Raw genomic sequence first — 16589 nt, forward strand, 5'->3', positions numbered from 1 at the left:
CACTTAAAGTATTTTTTTTCTTTGTCGTTTTCTACATTTGAAGTTGCACCTTGTGCGTTCTACTAGTACAACTATCAATAGTAAGTTTTAAAATGTAAAAAAAAAAATAAAAAATAAAATAAAAAATGGACCCATTTTCTCTCCATTTTCGTGGTATCTAATTTGTAGTTAGTCTTGTCCCATTGCTGCAACTCCCGTACAGACTTGGGAGAGGCGAAGGTAGAGAGCCGTGCGTCCTCCAAAACACAACCCAACCAAGCCACACTGCTTCTTGACACAATGCCCACTTAAGCCAGAAGCCAGCTGCACCAATGTGTCGGTGGAAACACTGTACACCAGATGACTGTGTCAACGTGCACTGTGCCCGTCCTGCCACAGGAGTCAGTAGAGCGGGATGGGACAAGGACATCTCTGCCGGCCAAACCCTCCCCTAAACCGGACGATGCTGGGCCAATTGTGCGCCACATCATGGGTCTCCTGGTCACGGCCAGCTGCGAAAGAGCCTGGACTCCAACCAGTGGGGTGGGGGGGCTCGACCCACAGTTTAATATCCTCGAGCAGTGGTTCCCACACAGCACGCAGCATCCCACTCAAATCATGTCCAGCCCAGTTCAGCAATTATCCTTCAAATGACATTAGCAAAACATGTATCTGATTTAATGACAGCTGTCATGACATTCCCTCTGCCCAACAGAGGTGGGGGTGTGTGTGTGAACAGTCAGTTCAATCAGTGGAGGCAGACACCATTAACAGTATTGATAAGCCTTGTGTGAAGGTGAGAGAGAGAGAGAGGCAGAGTGAAATAGTGTGAAATGCATTCTCTGTCAGGCCGCATTTAGATGGACCTGGAGAATATATTCTCTAAAAAAGGCCCACGTATCTTCTCTCCGGGTAAACTTATTTTAATGGTTTGTTTCCCATAATTGGGGCAAGTGGCAGTAATAGGAAACAATGTAGTTAGGTCTGATTTAGCTCAATCAGGTAATAAAAAGCCAGTGAACAGAGGGAATATATGGACTGCAGTTACTGAAATGACTGCAGTTATGCAGGTATGGTTTTGGTATTTAGGCAGGGAAGGGAATTGATTTGTTATTGGTTGACTCACACCCTCACACAGTGTGTGTAGTTGCTATGGTGCTAACTCTGGCTGATGAGCTCACTGACTGTAACTTCAGCCCACAGCTGTTTACTCTGTGTGTGTGTGCACTTCAGGTTGCTTTGTATGATAAATCTCACTAGAATGCCACAGTCTGATTGATCCCTGCTGAGACTAGTTATTGACTCAAGCTGTGACCTTTCCTTCCTAAACTTTCTCAGTATTAACATGGTATAAATAGTCTAATCTCGGTCTGAAGCTTGCCTCTGACACATTCTCATTCAGGGAAGCACAAACGACTGTGGCGTGTTGTCATGACAGCATTTTCCCTCGCCATGAAGACGGCCTGTGATTGGCTGTGTCAGGGAGGTGCGAGTGTTGGGGAGCTGTCCATCAGGAGAGGTTGGGGGAATGTTAGAAAGTGACAGCAGGGGAGGAAAGGAGAGAGCGAGGGGGATGGAGAGGAGCGTGTCTGCAGACCAAGGGTTCACTACCCTTTCAATGTAACCAGTGGGCCCTAAGGCACCGCTGGTTACACAACACACATCAACACTTAGAAGGGAAGAGGACAGTGATGTATTTGCAGTGGTACATCAGTGCAAGTATTGTGATATATCTCTCAAAAGTTATCTTCCAAGGCAAAAATACTGTTCTCTTGTAATTGTCTTCTATCTCATCTCTCTCTCTTTAATCTTTCTATATTTCTTACTCCTCTGGGGTGTTAGATGGCTTAGTAAAGAGACGTCCGGGTGTAACTGCAACAGTCATTGACCGATGGTACTGAGGCAGGGAATGGGGACAGAATACATCATCTGAATTGCAGACCGCTCAACTCCGGAGTGGCGTAGTGGTCTAAGGCACTGCTTCTCAGTGCTAGAGGCGTCACTCCAGACCCTGGTTCAATTCCAGGCTGTATCACAACCGGCCATGATTGGGAGACCCATATGACGGCACACAATTGGCCCAGCATTGTTAGGGTCTGGCCGGTGTAGGCCCTCATTGTAAATAAGAATTTGTTCATAACTGACAAGCCCAGTTAAATAAAGGTTAAAAAAGTTTTTTATAAATGAATCTCCAGTCAATCACCTTAAGCACAGTGGCACTTAAACACATATCTTATGATATAAATGCTTTATTTGTGCATTTAGAACAAATTCGAGACATGGCAGTAGCGTTAGTAGCGTTAGGACTAAGTGTGTTACAACACTGCCTTGGTGCTGAGGGAGACTACTGCTTGACTTCCAAATGTGCCCCTTGTCCCTACTCTCCTAACCCCTACCCCCTATTAGAGGGCAATATGGAGTTAATACCATATTTCTCATAGCCATCTGATGCTTTCAGAATGACATGAATTAGGCCTATCTAGGGGACAGCGACTAGGAGTTGGATTGGAACAGAAGGCTTTAAGCCTGACAGGCTGGCCCACAGTGTGAGGCTGTAGAGTATTTCATCCCTTTCATGTCTTCATCAGTTAGTATAACACCTCTAATCATGTTGCTGTGTTTATCAGCCCATTAGCAGGGATCACATTGCTCAAACTACAGGCTTCTCCCCTCCTCCCCTAACCTCTAGAGCCGTCATGAATGGAACACGCACGCAATCAGGCACATACATACACATGCACATTAAGTTAATCTGAGAACACCGATAGGACATTGATTAGATTAAGAGGACTGTCATGCAGTCTAATGAGTGACCTCTGAACTCCACACATCTACTTGCTCTACCTCTAGGTATTTTTCTCATACCACTGATGTGTGTGTGTCATCCAGTATGAACATACTCCATTCAGTCCCTTGTTTATTTGCCTAAACTGCCTACAACTCCAGCTGCCTCAGGAAGAACCAGCAGTGGAAGTGATTTAGAGTGAGAGCGTAACAATATCACACAAAGACTAACTGTTGGCTATTCAAAGCAGCCCTGAGGTCAGCGCTTTAGGGTCAGGAGAGGTTTTATGTCTGGCTGCATCAGTGATGGAACGCCACAGTACACTAAAGGAATTACAGAACATAGCTTGATATCCAATCATCCTTTATTTGTTAACACTCCCTTTAAATCACCTGCATTGACCATTAATCAGTATGTAAGATCCTGCTGTGTGAATAACAGCATGTTTCTCATAGTACCACTTTCAATCTATCATTTACAGAACTGTCACTGTTGTAAATCACAGCTGGTGGTGGTTCCCTACCAGAGGCACTGAGGAAGTCTGTGGAAACCCTTCATAGTTTTTATTTTATTTCACCTTTATTTAACCAGGTAGGCTAGTTGAGAACAAGGTACGGTGGGATTCGAAATGGTCAGTGATCTGTGTATTAACTTTGCTTTTGAAGACTTTAGAATGGCAGGGCAGGATGGATATAGGTCTATAACAGTTTGGTTCTAGAGTGTCTCCCCCTTTGAAGAGGGGTAGGACCGCAGCAGCTTTCCAATCTTTAGGGATCTCGGACGATACGAAAGAGAGGTTGAACAGACTGCTAATAGGGTTTGCAACAATGGCAGCGGATAATTTTAGAAAGAGAGGATCTAGATTGTCTAGCCCAGCTGATTTATACGGGTCCAGGTATAGCAGCTCTTTCAGAACATCTGCTATCTGGATTTGGGTGAAGGAGAAGCTGGGGAGGCTTCAGCAAGTAGCTGCGGGTGAGGCGGAGCTGTTGCCCGGGGTTGGGGTAGCCAGGAGGAAAGCATGGCCAGCCGTAGAGAAATGCTTATTGAAATGTTCGATTGTCATGGATTTATGGGGGGTGACAGTGTTACCTAGGTGCTCTTGTTCTCCATGGTCTTTACAGTGTCCCAAAACTTTTTGAAGTTAGAGCTACAGGATGCAAATTTCTGTTTGAAAAAGCTGGCCTTTGCTTTTCTGACTGAATACGTGTATTGGTTCCTGACTTCCGTGAACAGTTTCATATCGCGGGGAATATTCGATGCTATTGCAGTACGCCACAGGATGTTTTTGTACTGGTCAAGGGCAGTCATGTCTGGAGTGAACCAAGGGCTATATCTGCTCTTAGTTCTACATTTTTTGAAGGGGTATGCTTTTTTAGGATGGTGAGGAAATTACTTTTATAGAACGACCAGGCATCCTCGACTGACGGGATGAGGTCAATATCCTTCCAGGATAGCCGGGCCAGGTCGATTAGAAAGGCCTGTTCGCAGAAGTGTTTTAGGGAGCGTTTGACAGTGATGTGGAGAGGTAACACTGCTGTTACTGTCACTCTACTGTAAATCACTGTCTGTTTTAAATGATTTACTATGGCCTTGCCTACATAGTGTAATAGTGCTGCTAATATCTGTGTGTGTGTGTGGTAATGATGCTCGGGTCAGCTGTTTGTTCACCCGCACCCTTCTGCAATTTCTAATAACCCATCCACAACCGCCTGTGAAAATCTGAGGCCCCAACCATAACCGACAAATGTATAACATGCGCTGTACAGGCCTTTTTTAGATAGGCTGATATTTCCAACACTTTGGTAGGCTTTTTTTTTGCTAACTTGTTTATAATTAGATGCATGCAGCTTTTCTTCTGTCATTACTTGTTGCCCTAGAATACTAATTATGAACTGTTTGGTTCAAGCCCTGAATGCTGATGGGCTGAAAGCCGTGGTATATTTAAGCTTTAAGGCCGGAGTAGGTGTGGTGTATATGGCCAATATACCACGGCTAAGGACTGTTCTTAGGCAAGACACAACTCTGAGTGCCTGGATATATCCCTTAACCATGGTATATGGCCATATACCACAAACCCCCGAGGTGCCTTATTGCTATTATAAACTGGTTACCAACGTAATTAGAGCAGTAAAATAAATGTTTTGTCATACCCGTGGTATATGGTCTGATATATCGTGGCTGTCAGGCAAATAACATTCATGGCTTGAACCACCCAGTTTATAATATAAATTATAAACTGGGTGGTTTGAGCCCTGATTGCGGATTGGCTGACAGCCGTGGTATATCATGCCGTATACCATGGGTATGACAAAACATTTATTTTACTGCTCTAATTACGAAATGCAAGCTACGTTAGCTATTAGTTCCTATCTGATATCTTCAAATAAAATGTTATTGGTCACATATACATGGTTAGCAGCTGTTATTGCGAGTGTAGTGAAATGCTTGTACCATGTTTATCTAACCAGCTAGCATTGTAGCTAATATCGCTAGCTAGCTAACAACACTGATGAAAGGATTAGTTATCGTAAACAAATCAAATTTTATTTGTCACATGCGCCGAATACAACAAGTGTGCAACAGTGAAATGCTTACTTACGAGCCCTTAACCAACAATGCTTTAAGAAGTTAAGTAAAAAAACATATGTTTGAGAAAATACAATTGAATGAATAATTAAACAGCAGCAGTAAAATAACAAGCGAGTCTATATACAGGGGGTACCTGTACAGAGTCTATATACAGGGGGTACCTGTACAGAGTCTATATACAGGGGGTACCTGTACAGAGTCTATACACAGGGGGTACCTGTACAGAGTCTATATACAGGGGGTACCTGTACAGAGTCTATATACAGGGGGTACCTGTACAGAGTCTATATACAGGGGGTACCTGTACAGAGTCTATATACAGGGGGTACCTGTACAGAGTCTATATACAGGGGGTACCTGTACAGAGTCTATATACAGGGGGTACCTGTACAGAGTCTATATACAGGGGGTACCTGTACAGAGTCTAATCAGGGGTACCTGTACAGAGTCTATATACAGGGGGTACCTGTACAGAGTCTATATACAGGGGGTACCTGTACAGAGTCTATATACAGGGGGTACCTGTACAGAGTCTATATACAGGGGGTACCTGTACAGAGTCTATATACAGGGGGTACCTGTACAGAGTCTATATACAGGGGGTACCTGTACAGAGTCTATATACATGGGGTACCTGTACAGAGTCTATATACAGGGGGTACCTGTACAGAGTCTATATACAGGGGGTACCTGTACAGAGTCTATATACAGGGGGTACCTGTACAGAGTCTATATACAGGGGGTACCTGTACAGAGTCTATATACAGGGGTACCTGTACAGAGTCTATATACAGGGGGTACCTGTACAGAGTCTATATACAGGGGGTACCTGTACAGAGTCTATATACAGGGGGTACCTGTACAGAGTCTATATACAGGGGGTACCTGTACAGAGTCTATATACAGGGGGTACCAGTACAGAGTCTATATACAGGGGGTACCTGTACAGAGTCTATATACAGGGGGTACCTGTACAGAGTCTATATACAGGGGGTACCAGTACAGAGTCAATATACAGGGGGTACCTGTACAGAGTCTATATACAGGGGGTACCTGTACAGAGTCTATATACAGGGGGTACCTGTACAGAGTCTATATACAGGGGGTACCTGTACAGAGTCTATATACAGGGGGTACCTGTACAGAGTCTATATACAGGGGGTACCTGTACAGAGTCTATATACAGGGGGTACCTGTACAGAGTCTATATACAGGGGGTACCTGTACAGAGTCTATATACAGGGGGTACCTGTACAGAGTCTATATACAGGGGGTACCTGTACAGAGTCTATATACAGGGGGTACCTGTACAGAGTCTATATACAGGGGGTACCTGTACAGAGTCTATATACAGGGGGTACCTGTACAGAGTCTATATACAGGGGGTACCTGTACAGAGTCTATATACAGGGGGGTACCTGTACAGAGTCTATATACAGGGGGGTACCTGTACAGAGTCTATATACAGGGGGTACCTGTACAGAGTCTATATACAGGGGGTACCTGTACAGAGTCTATATACAGGGGGTACCTGTACAGAGTCTATATACAGGGGGTACCTGTACAGAGTCTATATACAGGGGGTACCTGTACAGAGTCTATATACAGGGGGTACCTGTACAGAGTCTATATACAGGGGGTACCTGTACAGAGTCTATATACAGGGGGTACCTGTACAGAGTCTATATACAGGGGGTACCTGTACAGAGTCTATATACAGGGGGTACCTGTACAGAGTCTATATACAGGGGGTACCTGTACAGAGTCTATATACAGGGGTACCTGTACAGAGTCTATATACAGGGGGTACCTGTACAGAGTCTATACAGGGGGTACCTGTACAGAGTCTATATACAGGGGGGTACCTGTACAGAGTCTATATACAGGGGGTACCTGTACAGAGTCTATATACAGGGGGTACCTGTACAGAGTCTATATACAGGGGGTACCTGTACAGAGTCAATATACAGGGGGTACCTGTACAGAGTCTATATACAGGGGGTACCTGTACAGAGTCTATATACAGGGGGTACCTGTACAGAGTCTATATACAGGGGGTACCTGTACAGAGTCTATATACAGGGGGTACCTGTACAGAGTCTATATACAGGGGGTACCTGTACAGAGTCTATATACAGGGGGTACCGGTACAGAGTCTATATACAGGGGGTACCTGTACAGAGTCTATATACAGGGGGTACCTGTACAGAGTCTATATACAGGGGGTACCTGTACAGAGTCTATATACAGGGGGTACCTGTACAGAGTCTATATACAGGGGGTACCTGTACAGAGTCTATATACAGGGGGTACCTGTACAGAGTCTATATACAGGGGGTACCTGTACAGAGTCTATATACAGGGGGTACCTGTACAGAGTCTATATACAGGGGGTACCTGTACAGAGTCTATATACAGGGGGTACCTGTACAGAGTCTATATACAGGGGGTACCTGTACAGAGTCTATATACAGGGGGTACCTGTACAGAGTCTATATACAGGGGGTACCTGTACAGAGTCTATATACAGGGGGTACCTGTACAGAGTCTATATACAGGGGGTACCTGTACAGAGTCTATTTGTGGGGGCACCGGTTAGTCAGAAGTTTACATACACCTTAGCCAAATACATTTCAACTCTGTTTTTCTCAATTCCTGACATTTAATCCTAGTAAAAATCCCTGTTTTAGGTCAGTTAGGATCACCACTTTATTTTAAGAATGTGACATTTCTGAATAATAGTAGAGAGAATGATTTATTTCAGCTTTTATATCTTTCATCACATTCCCAGTTGGTCAGAAGTTTACATACACTCAATTAGTATTTGGTAGCATCGTCTTTAAATTGTTTAACTTGTGTCAAACGTTTCAGGTAGCCTTCCTCAAGCTTCCCACAATACGTTGGGTGAATGTTGGCCCATTCCTCCTGACAGTGCTGGTGTAACTGTGTCAGGTTTGTAGACCTCCTTGCTCGCACACTCTTTTTCAGTTCTGCCCACAAATGTTCTATAGGATTGAGCTCAGGGCTTTGTGATAGCCACTCCAATACCTTGACTTTGTTGTCCTTAAGCCATTTTGCAACAACTTTGGAAGTATGCTTGGGGTCATTGTCCATTTGGAAGACCCATTTGCAACCAAGCTTGAACTTCTTGATGTGCTTCAATAAATCCACATCATTTTCCTTAATCATGATGCCACCTATTTTGTGAAGTGCACCAGTCCCTCCTGCAGCAAAGCACCCCCACAACATGATGCTGCCACCCCCGTTTTTATGCCAGTTTTGGAGCAGTGGCTTCTTCCTTGCTGAGCAGCCTTTCAGGTTATGTCGATATAGGACTCGTTTTATTGTGGATATAGATACTTTTGCACCTGTTTCTTCCAGCATCTTCACACAGTCCTTTTCTGTTGTTCTGGCATTGATTTGCACTTTTTGCACCAAAGTACGTTCATCTCTAGGAGACAGAACGCGCCTCCTGTGTGGTCGGCTGTGTGGTCCCATGGTGTTTATTCTTGCATACTGTTGTTTGTACAGATGAACGTGGTACCTTCAGGCATTTGGAAATTGCTCCCAAGGATGAACCAGACTTGTGGAGGTCTACAATTATAGAGGTCTTGGCTGATTTCTTTTGATTTTCCCATGATGTCAAGCAAAAAGGCACTGAGTTTGAAGGTAGGCCTTGAAATACATCCACAGGTACACCTCCAATTGACTCAATGATGTCACTTAGCCTATCAGAAGCTTCTAAAGCCATGACATCATTTTCTGGAATTTTCCAAGCTGTTTAAAGGCACAGTCAACTTAGTGTATGTAAACTTCTGACCCACTAGAATTGTGATCAGTGAATTATACCTGAAATAATCTGTCTGTAAACAATTGTCGTAAAAATGACTTGTGTCATGCACAAAGTAGATGTCCTAACCGACTTGCCAAAACTATAGTTTGTTAACAAGAAACTTGTGGTTGTTGAAAATGAGTTTTAATGACACCAACCTAAGTATGTAAACTTCCGACTTCAACTGTATATGTAAGTAGAGTTAATGTGGCTATGCATAGATTATAAACAGAGTAGCAGCAGTTTAAAAGAGGGTTCTGGGTAGCCCTTTGATTAACTGTTCAGGGGTCTTATGGCTTGGGGTAGCAGCTGTTAAGAAACCTTTTGGACCTCTACTTGGCGCTCCGGTACCGCTTGCCGTGCGGTAGCAGAGAGAACAGTATATTACTAGGGTGGCTGGAGTCTTTGACAACTCTCATCCATGCTTCAGGGTTCTGTTGGAGTAGACAACAGATCTCATGTTTGAGAAAACAGTAAGTGCATTCTACCCCATTAATTACACAATGTGTTCACTGAGGCATCAGTAAGACCAGGATCTCACTGTCTTAGTTTGACTCATGTTTCTGACCATTAGAGCAACTGAAGTAGGATAACATGACTCTGCTCCAGACTGGGATGTTTTTTAGGAATGAATGGCCACAGCCAAGTGGCTGCTGATACTGTAGTATCTGAATACTGAATTCGTTTTTATTAGTTAGCAAGCTCTACAATGTGTGTTGGTTTCAGAGTTGGCACATGTTTCAGTGTTTCCACAAACTCTGTTTCTAGCAGCTCTCTCTGAAAGACCTTGTTTTGGCGCTGCATCACGACAGATAAAGGCCAGTCTGTCTCTCTGTGGTATTTCTCTCTGGCCTTTGCCAGAAAATGAGTTAGTGAATCACCAGCACAGTGTTTAGTGAAAGACTGTACAGTATGAAGGCAGAAACTGCTTATCCAATAGAAATCCCACATCACACTTGTAGGTGATGTCATGGCGAAGTTGGCTAGCTAAGCTCATGCGTATAAATATGTAATCGGGTCTCAGTCATCTCACGCCAAACTGGCCATCTGCAGACTGTCAAATCAAAGGAACTCTTTCGATAGAAAGTTGTTTTTGTTGAAAATGTCAGTTTGTCACTTTCAGTTGTCTTTAGATTTCGAGACAATTAACACCTCTAATATGGTTATATACGGCGGCCATCTTTATCTCCTTCTACACTAGTCTATGGGAGCTTGTACTTTTTGTCTGAATTCTAGAGCGGTGCCAGACGCGCATGCGCACACACAGCCTTTCTGGTTATTGGTCACAGTTGTACGCTTCATTTTTCCTTGCAGGCAGTTCCACAGGTTTCACAGTTAAACACTTCCTTTATTTTATTTGACCTTTTATCCTAATCAGGATAACTGACCACTTCCACACTTATGTACTCTAAACACCCAGACACAAGGTATTCACACGGACTAATATCCACACTTACGTACTCTAAAACACCCAGACACAAGGTATTCACACGGACTAATATCCACACTTACGTACTCTAAAACACCCAGACACAAGGTATTCACACGGACTAACCCATTAGCACACATTAATATTCACATAGACGAACACGTGCAGAAACGGGTACACACAGATAGGAACACACACATGTCCGCGCAAAGAACATGAAAACAGGAACACAGAAACAGACAGACCAGCAAACCTATGAACAGAGAGCAGTGGAGACCGACAGTAAAGGGCAGTGTGTGTCAGTGGAGACCGACAGTAAAGGGCAGTGTGTGTCAGTGGAGACCGACAGTAAAGGGCAGTGTGTGTCAGTGGAGACCGACAGTAAAGGGCAGTGTGTGTCAGTGGAGACCGACAGTAAAGGGCAGTGTGTGTCAGTGGAGGCTAATTGATACCATTCCAGAATTCTGTGCCAGTCGTTACCATGAGCCCATCCTCCCCAATTAAGGTGCCACCAACCTCCTGTGGTGTGTGTGTGTGTGTGTGTGTTGGAAAGCTGCAGGCAGTGTAGTGAGAGCAGAGAGAGAGCTAATACGTATTCCCCGTATTAGACCGGAGGGCCTTCCCAGTCTGCAGTGCCCTCATCCCCTCTCAAACCCCTCACACTGGATAGTTGCACCATGATGGGAGGTGGCATTTTCAGCTGAATCTGTGAATCTTCCCACTGGAATTTTGGGACAGTTACCAGAGTTTTTGCAACCCTAGGTTCACTATTATAATTGGACTATTTTAGACGATTGTTTGGCTTTCTATTCGTCTTATAGGCCTAAATCCATGCTCCTTAAAGTAGATCTGTCTGATATGGTGATTTTTCTCTCACAAGCATTCAGGGCTCTGTCCCTCTGCAGATAATAGAAGGGAAGAGAACCTTTGGGATATGCAATAAAGAATTTAGACTGTAACCACGTAGCATGACGATAGGATTATGCATCACATAATAAATAACTACTCTCCTGAGATTGGATTGAATGGGTTCAAGTCTACATTTAGCATTTTAGTTGTCTAGCTCTAGCAGATGCTTTCATCCACAGTGACCTAAATCCATTCTTAAATCAGGCATTCTGATGAGGAGTCACATAATAACAACATCGAGGTCAAAACCTTCAGAAAGGTGTTTAGTTCTGGTGTGACTGTGGTGCTAGGCAGTGTTTACACAAGTTAATCCCACCCTCATCATATGTGATATTCCTTTTCTTATTTGATCTACCATACACCACAATGCCAATATTTAGATTTCCTGTACTGGTAACGACGACATCGGCAACTGGTCCCACGGTTTTATAAAAAATCAATGATGCTGAAACAATTTACACAATGGCATAAACAGGGTTTGTGGTTTGAATAAGCCATATGGTTGTTGTTAGAGTAGGTATATAGCCCTGTGCCCAGTCAGCTGGCTCTCAAGTCCCTGTCACCCAGCAAAACAGATGGTCTGCTTCATATTAGGGCTCTATTGTCTATCTAGGCCTATATCCCACTGGGGATTTCAGATTCTGTGTGATACCCCTTTTATTGTCAGTGGTATCGCAGATAGATGTGTTCAAAGCTGCTGCTCTGTGTGGTCTATGGAGACAGTCTTTCTGCTCATGAAATCCAGACAAAAAGAGAGATTTGGGGGATTTTCACAAAATGTAATCCATAGAATAGTCCCTTGGAGAAAGGATTGTTGACATATTTGACATTTGTATCTAAAAGCATAAAGATTTTTATTACATTTTGGCCTCACCTAGGGTTTCCTTTAATGTTTCATCTGTAGGTGCTACAAAGCAAAGATTGGAGTCATATGAAGCTTTACTGCTTGCTCTGTAATATGAGTAGTATTTTCATTCCATTATTACTTCTGTATCTTGTTGAACATGAGATACGCTACAGGCATATCAAAGCCTACTCCAGTGTGGCGTCACTGACCGTTTTAATATATTCAGCACTATTCAAACCTTGTCTCTGGACCACTCAGGAACATTCAACACTTCTTGGAAAGCCATTCTGGTGTGTCTTTAGAATTCAAATGTGTGTAATTGTCCCGCTAAAAAATAAAACTCTATTCCAGGGTCAGGTTTTCAGAAGACCCTCAGTCCTAAGGAAACTTAGGTTTTCAGAAGACCCTCAGTCCTAAGGAAACTTAGGTTTTCAGAAGACTGAGGCAGGTTTTCAGAAGACTGAGGCAGGTTTTCCTCAACATTTTACCTGGTTTTTGCTCCTTTCAGGTTTGAAGTTGTTATTGTCACATGCCCTAGTACAGTGACAGGTATTTCTTGCTTGCACTTTCCCAACAGTGCAGTAGTACTATTTAAAGTCCTTAGTGATTTGGAGACCGAAGAAGTCGAAGCTCTTAGGGCCATGCACACACGCCGTGTGTACATGGGGCCCCAGTGTTGAGGGTCATCATGGCGGAGCAAATGTTGCCTACCCTTACCACCTGGGGTCGGCCCGTCAGGAAGTCCAGGATCCAGTTGCAGAGGGAGGTGTTTAGTCCCAGGGTCCTTAGCTTAGTGAAGAGCTTTGTGGGCACTGTGGTGTTGAACGCTGAGTTGTAGTCAAGGAACAGCATTCTCAGAGGTATTCCTCTCATCTAGGTGGGTAAGGTCAGTGTGGAGTGAGATCGTTGCATCGTCTATGGATCTGTTGAAGCGGTATGCAAATTTGAGTGGGTCTAGGATGATGGAGTTGATTTGTGCCATCAAAGCACTTCCTGATTACAGATATGAGTGCTACAGAGCCATCATTGTAGCCTAAGAGTTCTTGCGAACAGGTAGGATGGTGGCCAGCTTGAGACATGGGGATTAAAGGCTGGGACAAGGAGAGGTTGAAAATTACTGTGAATCACCCAGTTCCCTGGGTCAGCGAAGGCCCTCGTGCATGGCTCTGTTTTTGTCGAAGCATGCATGAAATGCATTGAGTTTGTCTGGTCGAGAGGCATCGTTGGGAAGATCACGGCTGGGTCTTCCTTTGGACAGTAGCCCCTGCCACCTGCGTCGGAGCCTGTGTTATAGGATTCCACCTGGTTCTTATATTGTCCTTATGCTTGTTTGATGACTCTGTGGAGGTCGTAGAGGGACTTCTTGTTTGTGTCCTCAGCTGTAGCCTCTGGGTTGGCTGGGATAGCCCTTAGTGCGGTAGCCCAGTCCTTCAGTTTAGTGCCAACCTCAGTCTAAATACAGGGCTTTTGATTGGGGAAGCAAAGAACCTTCACTGTGGATACAAACTCGGAGATGCATTTCCTATTTCTTTTGATCTTGACAAACTCCCCAGTCCCTGCTGGTGACAACCATACCCATAACATGATGCTGCCACCACAATACTTGAAAATACAAATAACACTATTTGACATGTAAAATAACACCATTTGACCAATCAGGACCTGAATATGACTGCGCGTCAAATAATATTTAACGCGTTCATACGTTTTTTGTGTAGTTATTACACTTTGATTACACTCACTCGTATTTCATATGTCACAACGATTCATCGATACGTATGCTATGATGCTGATAAAGTTGTCTCGCTCACCTACAGTACTGGTCATAAAAAAAGCTAGCTAGCTCATGGATGCAAACGATGTTCATCCCCAAAAACATAACAAAATGACACAATCTGTTTCAGTACCTATGTAGTTAGGTGTCATCTAAAATAACCCTAATTTATAAGACCGTTCTTCTTAGATTAATGGTGGTCAGACCCATGTGACGCTAGCCACAATAAGGATTAGCCACAATAGTGGACTTTGCGGTTAGCCTTCAAAATGAAAGTATGGCATCATTTTACAATTTGTATTCATTTGCATCACTGTCAATGACACTTATTTTGAAGGCAAACCGCAAATTCCACTATTGTGGCTAATCCTTATTGTGGCTATTTTCACAACCTCACTAGCCAGATGAAGCTAGTTGGCTGCTTATAACATTAGATTTGGGCAACAGGGTTATGTTGCCGACTAGCTATTTATTTTCATGAACTGAAGTGCAATTTCAATAGGCAAACAACAAGTGGCAACTTAGCTAATACTTACTCACGAGGATTCCTAAATCATTGCTAAGAATAATGAAAATGACTGCAGTTTCTACTGGTCATTGTTTTCAGGCTGGTTGTATTGGTGCTAGCTTGGTACCAAGCTAAAGCTAGCTACCCCAGAAGTTGCTGGTGAACAAATAATGCTTTATTACCTACGCGGTAGTGTAAACACATCATTTGTGGCCGGTGTTTGCAGACTTTTATGTACAGCTTTGACAATGCTACTGTATATTTTTTGACACGCTAAGACCCAAACGGCGTTCCATAGTATGTATGTCGTGAAGGTAATAGTAGTGACGCTATTCCTGTGTAACTCCGGTAGGGCAACATCTGAAAAATAGAGCACTTGGTTGTGTGTACCGGTGCTCAACCAGTCGGCGAAAGCCAACATCACCCACGACAGAGAACGGTTGATTGTCAAGGGCAATGAATGACATTTTCTTGGCTTTAATGGATTTCGCCTTCGAGTTGTTTCACAGACATTTTCTTACTCTTTCAAATGACTGCTCGATCCACACAGCACACATTGTGGGCTAGGTTAGGAATGCTGTGTTGCATGTGTAGTGCAACATTTTACGTGGCGTCATTATACCATGTACCAACGTTATATAGGTATGCACGGTAGCTTTGACATCGGTTTTTAACATCGGCATTAAACTAGACATCGGGCCGATACCGACGTTGGCATTTTTGAGCTAATATCGGACAATTCCGATATTTTCACCGATGTATCGTGCATCCCTACTACTAACCCCTGTTTCTATCTCTCCCCAGACTTCAACTATAACACAGACGGGTATGACGGTGATGCAGCAGAGGATCATAAGAGTCAGGACGGTTCAGAGACCATGCCCTTCATAGATGAGTCCCCCACCATGTCCCCGAGCCTGTGTGCCCGTGGCCCCGATGGAGAGGCCATCTCCCCCATCCCCCCAGAGGGCCTGCTGCCCGGGGTGAGTCACACACGGAGGACAGGACCGTATTGTAGAGGTTGCTGGGGCTGAGGTTTCCTCTTACTCCTCACAGATTTTGCTGTCAACACTTCCTATTCCTAACATTGTGACTACTTCCTGCAGGCGGATCTCTTCAGGCCTGTGTAATTAACAGTAATTAACCACTAGAGTTTTATCTTCATGGTAACACTACAGGTGTTGCAATCATGCACAGCCTCCGTCTCTGAGACACATGTCAGAACTCAGTACAGAAGCAAACCCATATAATATGGTAGCTTTGCCATCAGTTTAGTATGTAACCTGTATGGCAAGAAATAGTATGTAACCTGTAGGGACAAGAAATAGCTTAGCTTTAGCTAGCTAAATGGTAATGACTGTCTGAATGGTTATACACTAACCCAACAGTATGGAATACCATAAACTCTCCCAATGAGTAGGGGCCAAGGGGTACCATACTAATGCCAGTGGTGGTAGTAGTGACAGTAGGCCTGTGTGTGTGGGTACGTGCATTTATCATTATCCTCACACACTGACCCTCTCTGCAAGGACAGAGCTGACCCGGTCCTGACCCTTCTCTTCCACACAGGCCACTGGCTGACTGAAAGGTCAAATGGATGCCAAAAGGTGATGGAAAATAGCTGACGCTTGGAGTGTGTTTTTTTAGTGTTACTCCCCACTGTAGTGTGAACAAGGAGACTGTGTATATTCAGACAACAGTGTCAGTTGTTCCAACAGAGTAGCCAGCAATCCTCTCTCTCCCTCCTACATGTTTATGTGACCCTAGTGTTTCTTCTTTTACTATGGTAGAGTCCACTGATACATCTCCGTCTCCACCTGGTGTTGGGAGACGGACAGAGCACCAACAGACCTGCTGTAACTTCTGCAATGGGCTTACACAGCAAATAGACCTGCAAAAGTAGAGGTCTTCTCTCTGACCCTACCCAAATAAAT

General features: G+C 44.0%; 1 protein-coding gene across 4 annotated transcripts in view; it reads left to right on the forward strand.

The window, feature by feature from the left end:
* The window catches only part of LOC109873440 (active breakpoint cluster region-related protein), a 237829-nt gene that overhangs the window by 72727 nt on the left and 148513 nt on the right, over nucleotides 1-16589 (forward strand). For all 4 annotated transcript variants that reach the window (XM_031808665.1, XM_031808666.1, XM_031808667.1 and 1 more), the window contains exon 2: nucleotides 15460-15638. Coding sequence is in view for 1 of the 4 variants with exons in the window: in XM_031808669.1 (XP_031664529.1) it covers nucleotides 15460-15638 (179 nt within the window). In the remaining 3 variants the exon portion in view is untranslated. The remainder of the gene's footprint in view (nucleotides 1-15459; nucleotides 15639-16589) is intronic.

The sequence above is a fragment of the Oncorhynchus kisutch genome, linkage group LG28, assembly GCF_002021735.2.
Source record: "Oncorhynchus kisutch isolate 150728-3 linkage group LG28, Okis_V2, whole genome shotgun sequence".
Classification (NCBI taxonomy): domain Eukaryota; kingdom Metazoa; phylum Chordata; class Actinopteri; order Salmoniformes; family Salmonidae; genus Oncorhynchus; species Oncorhynchus kisutch.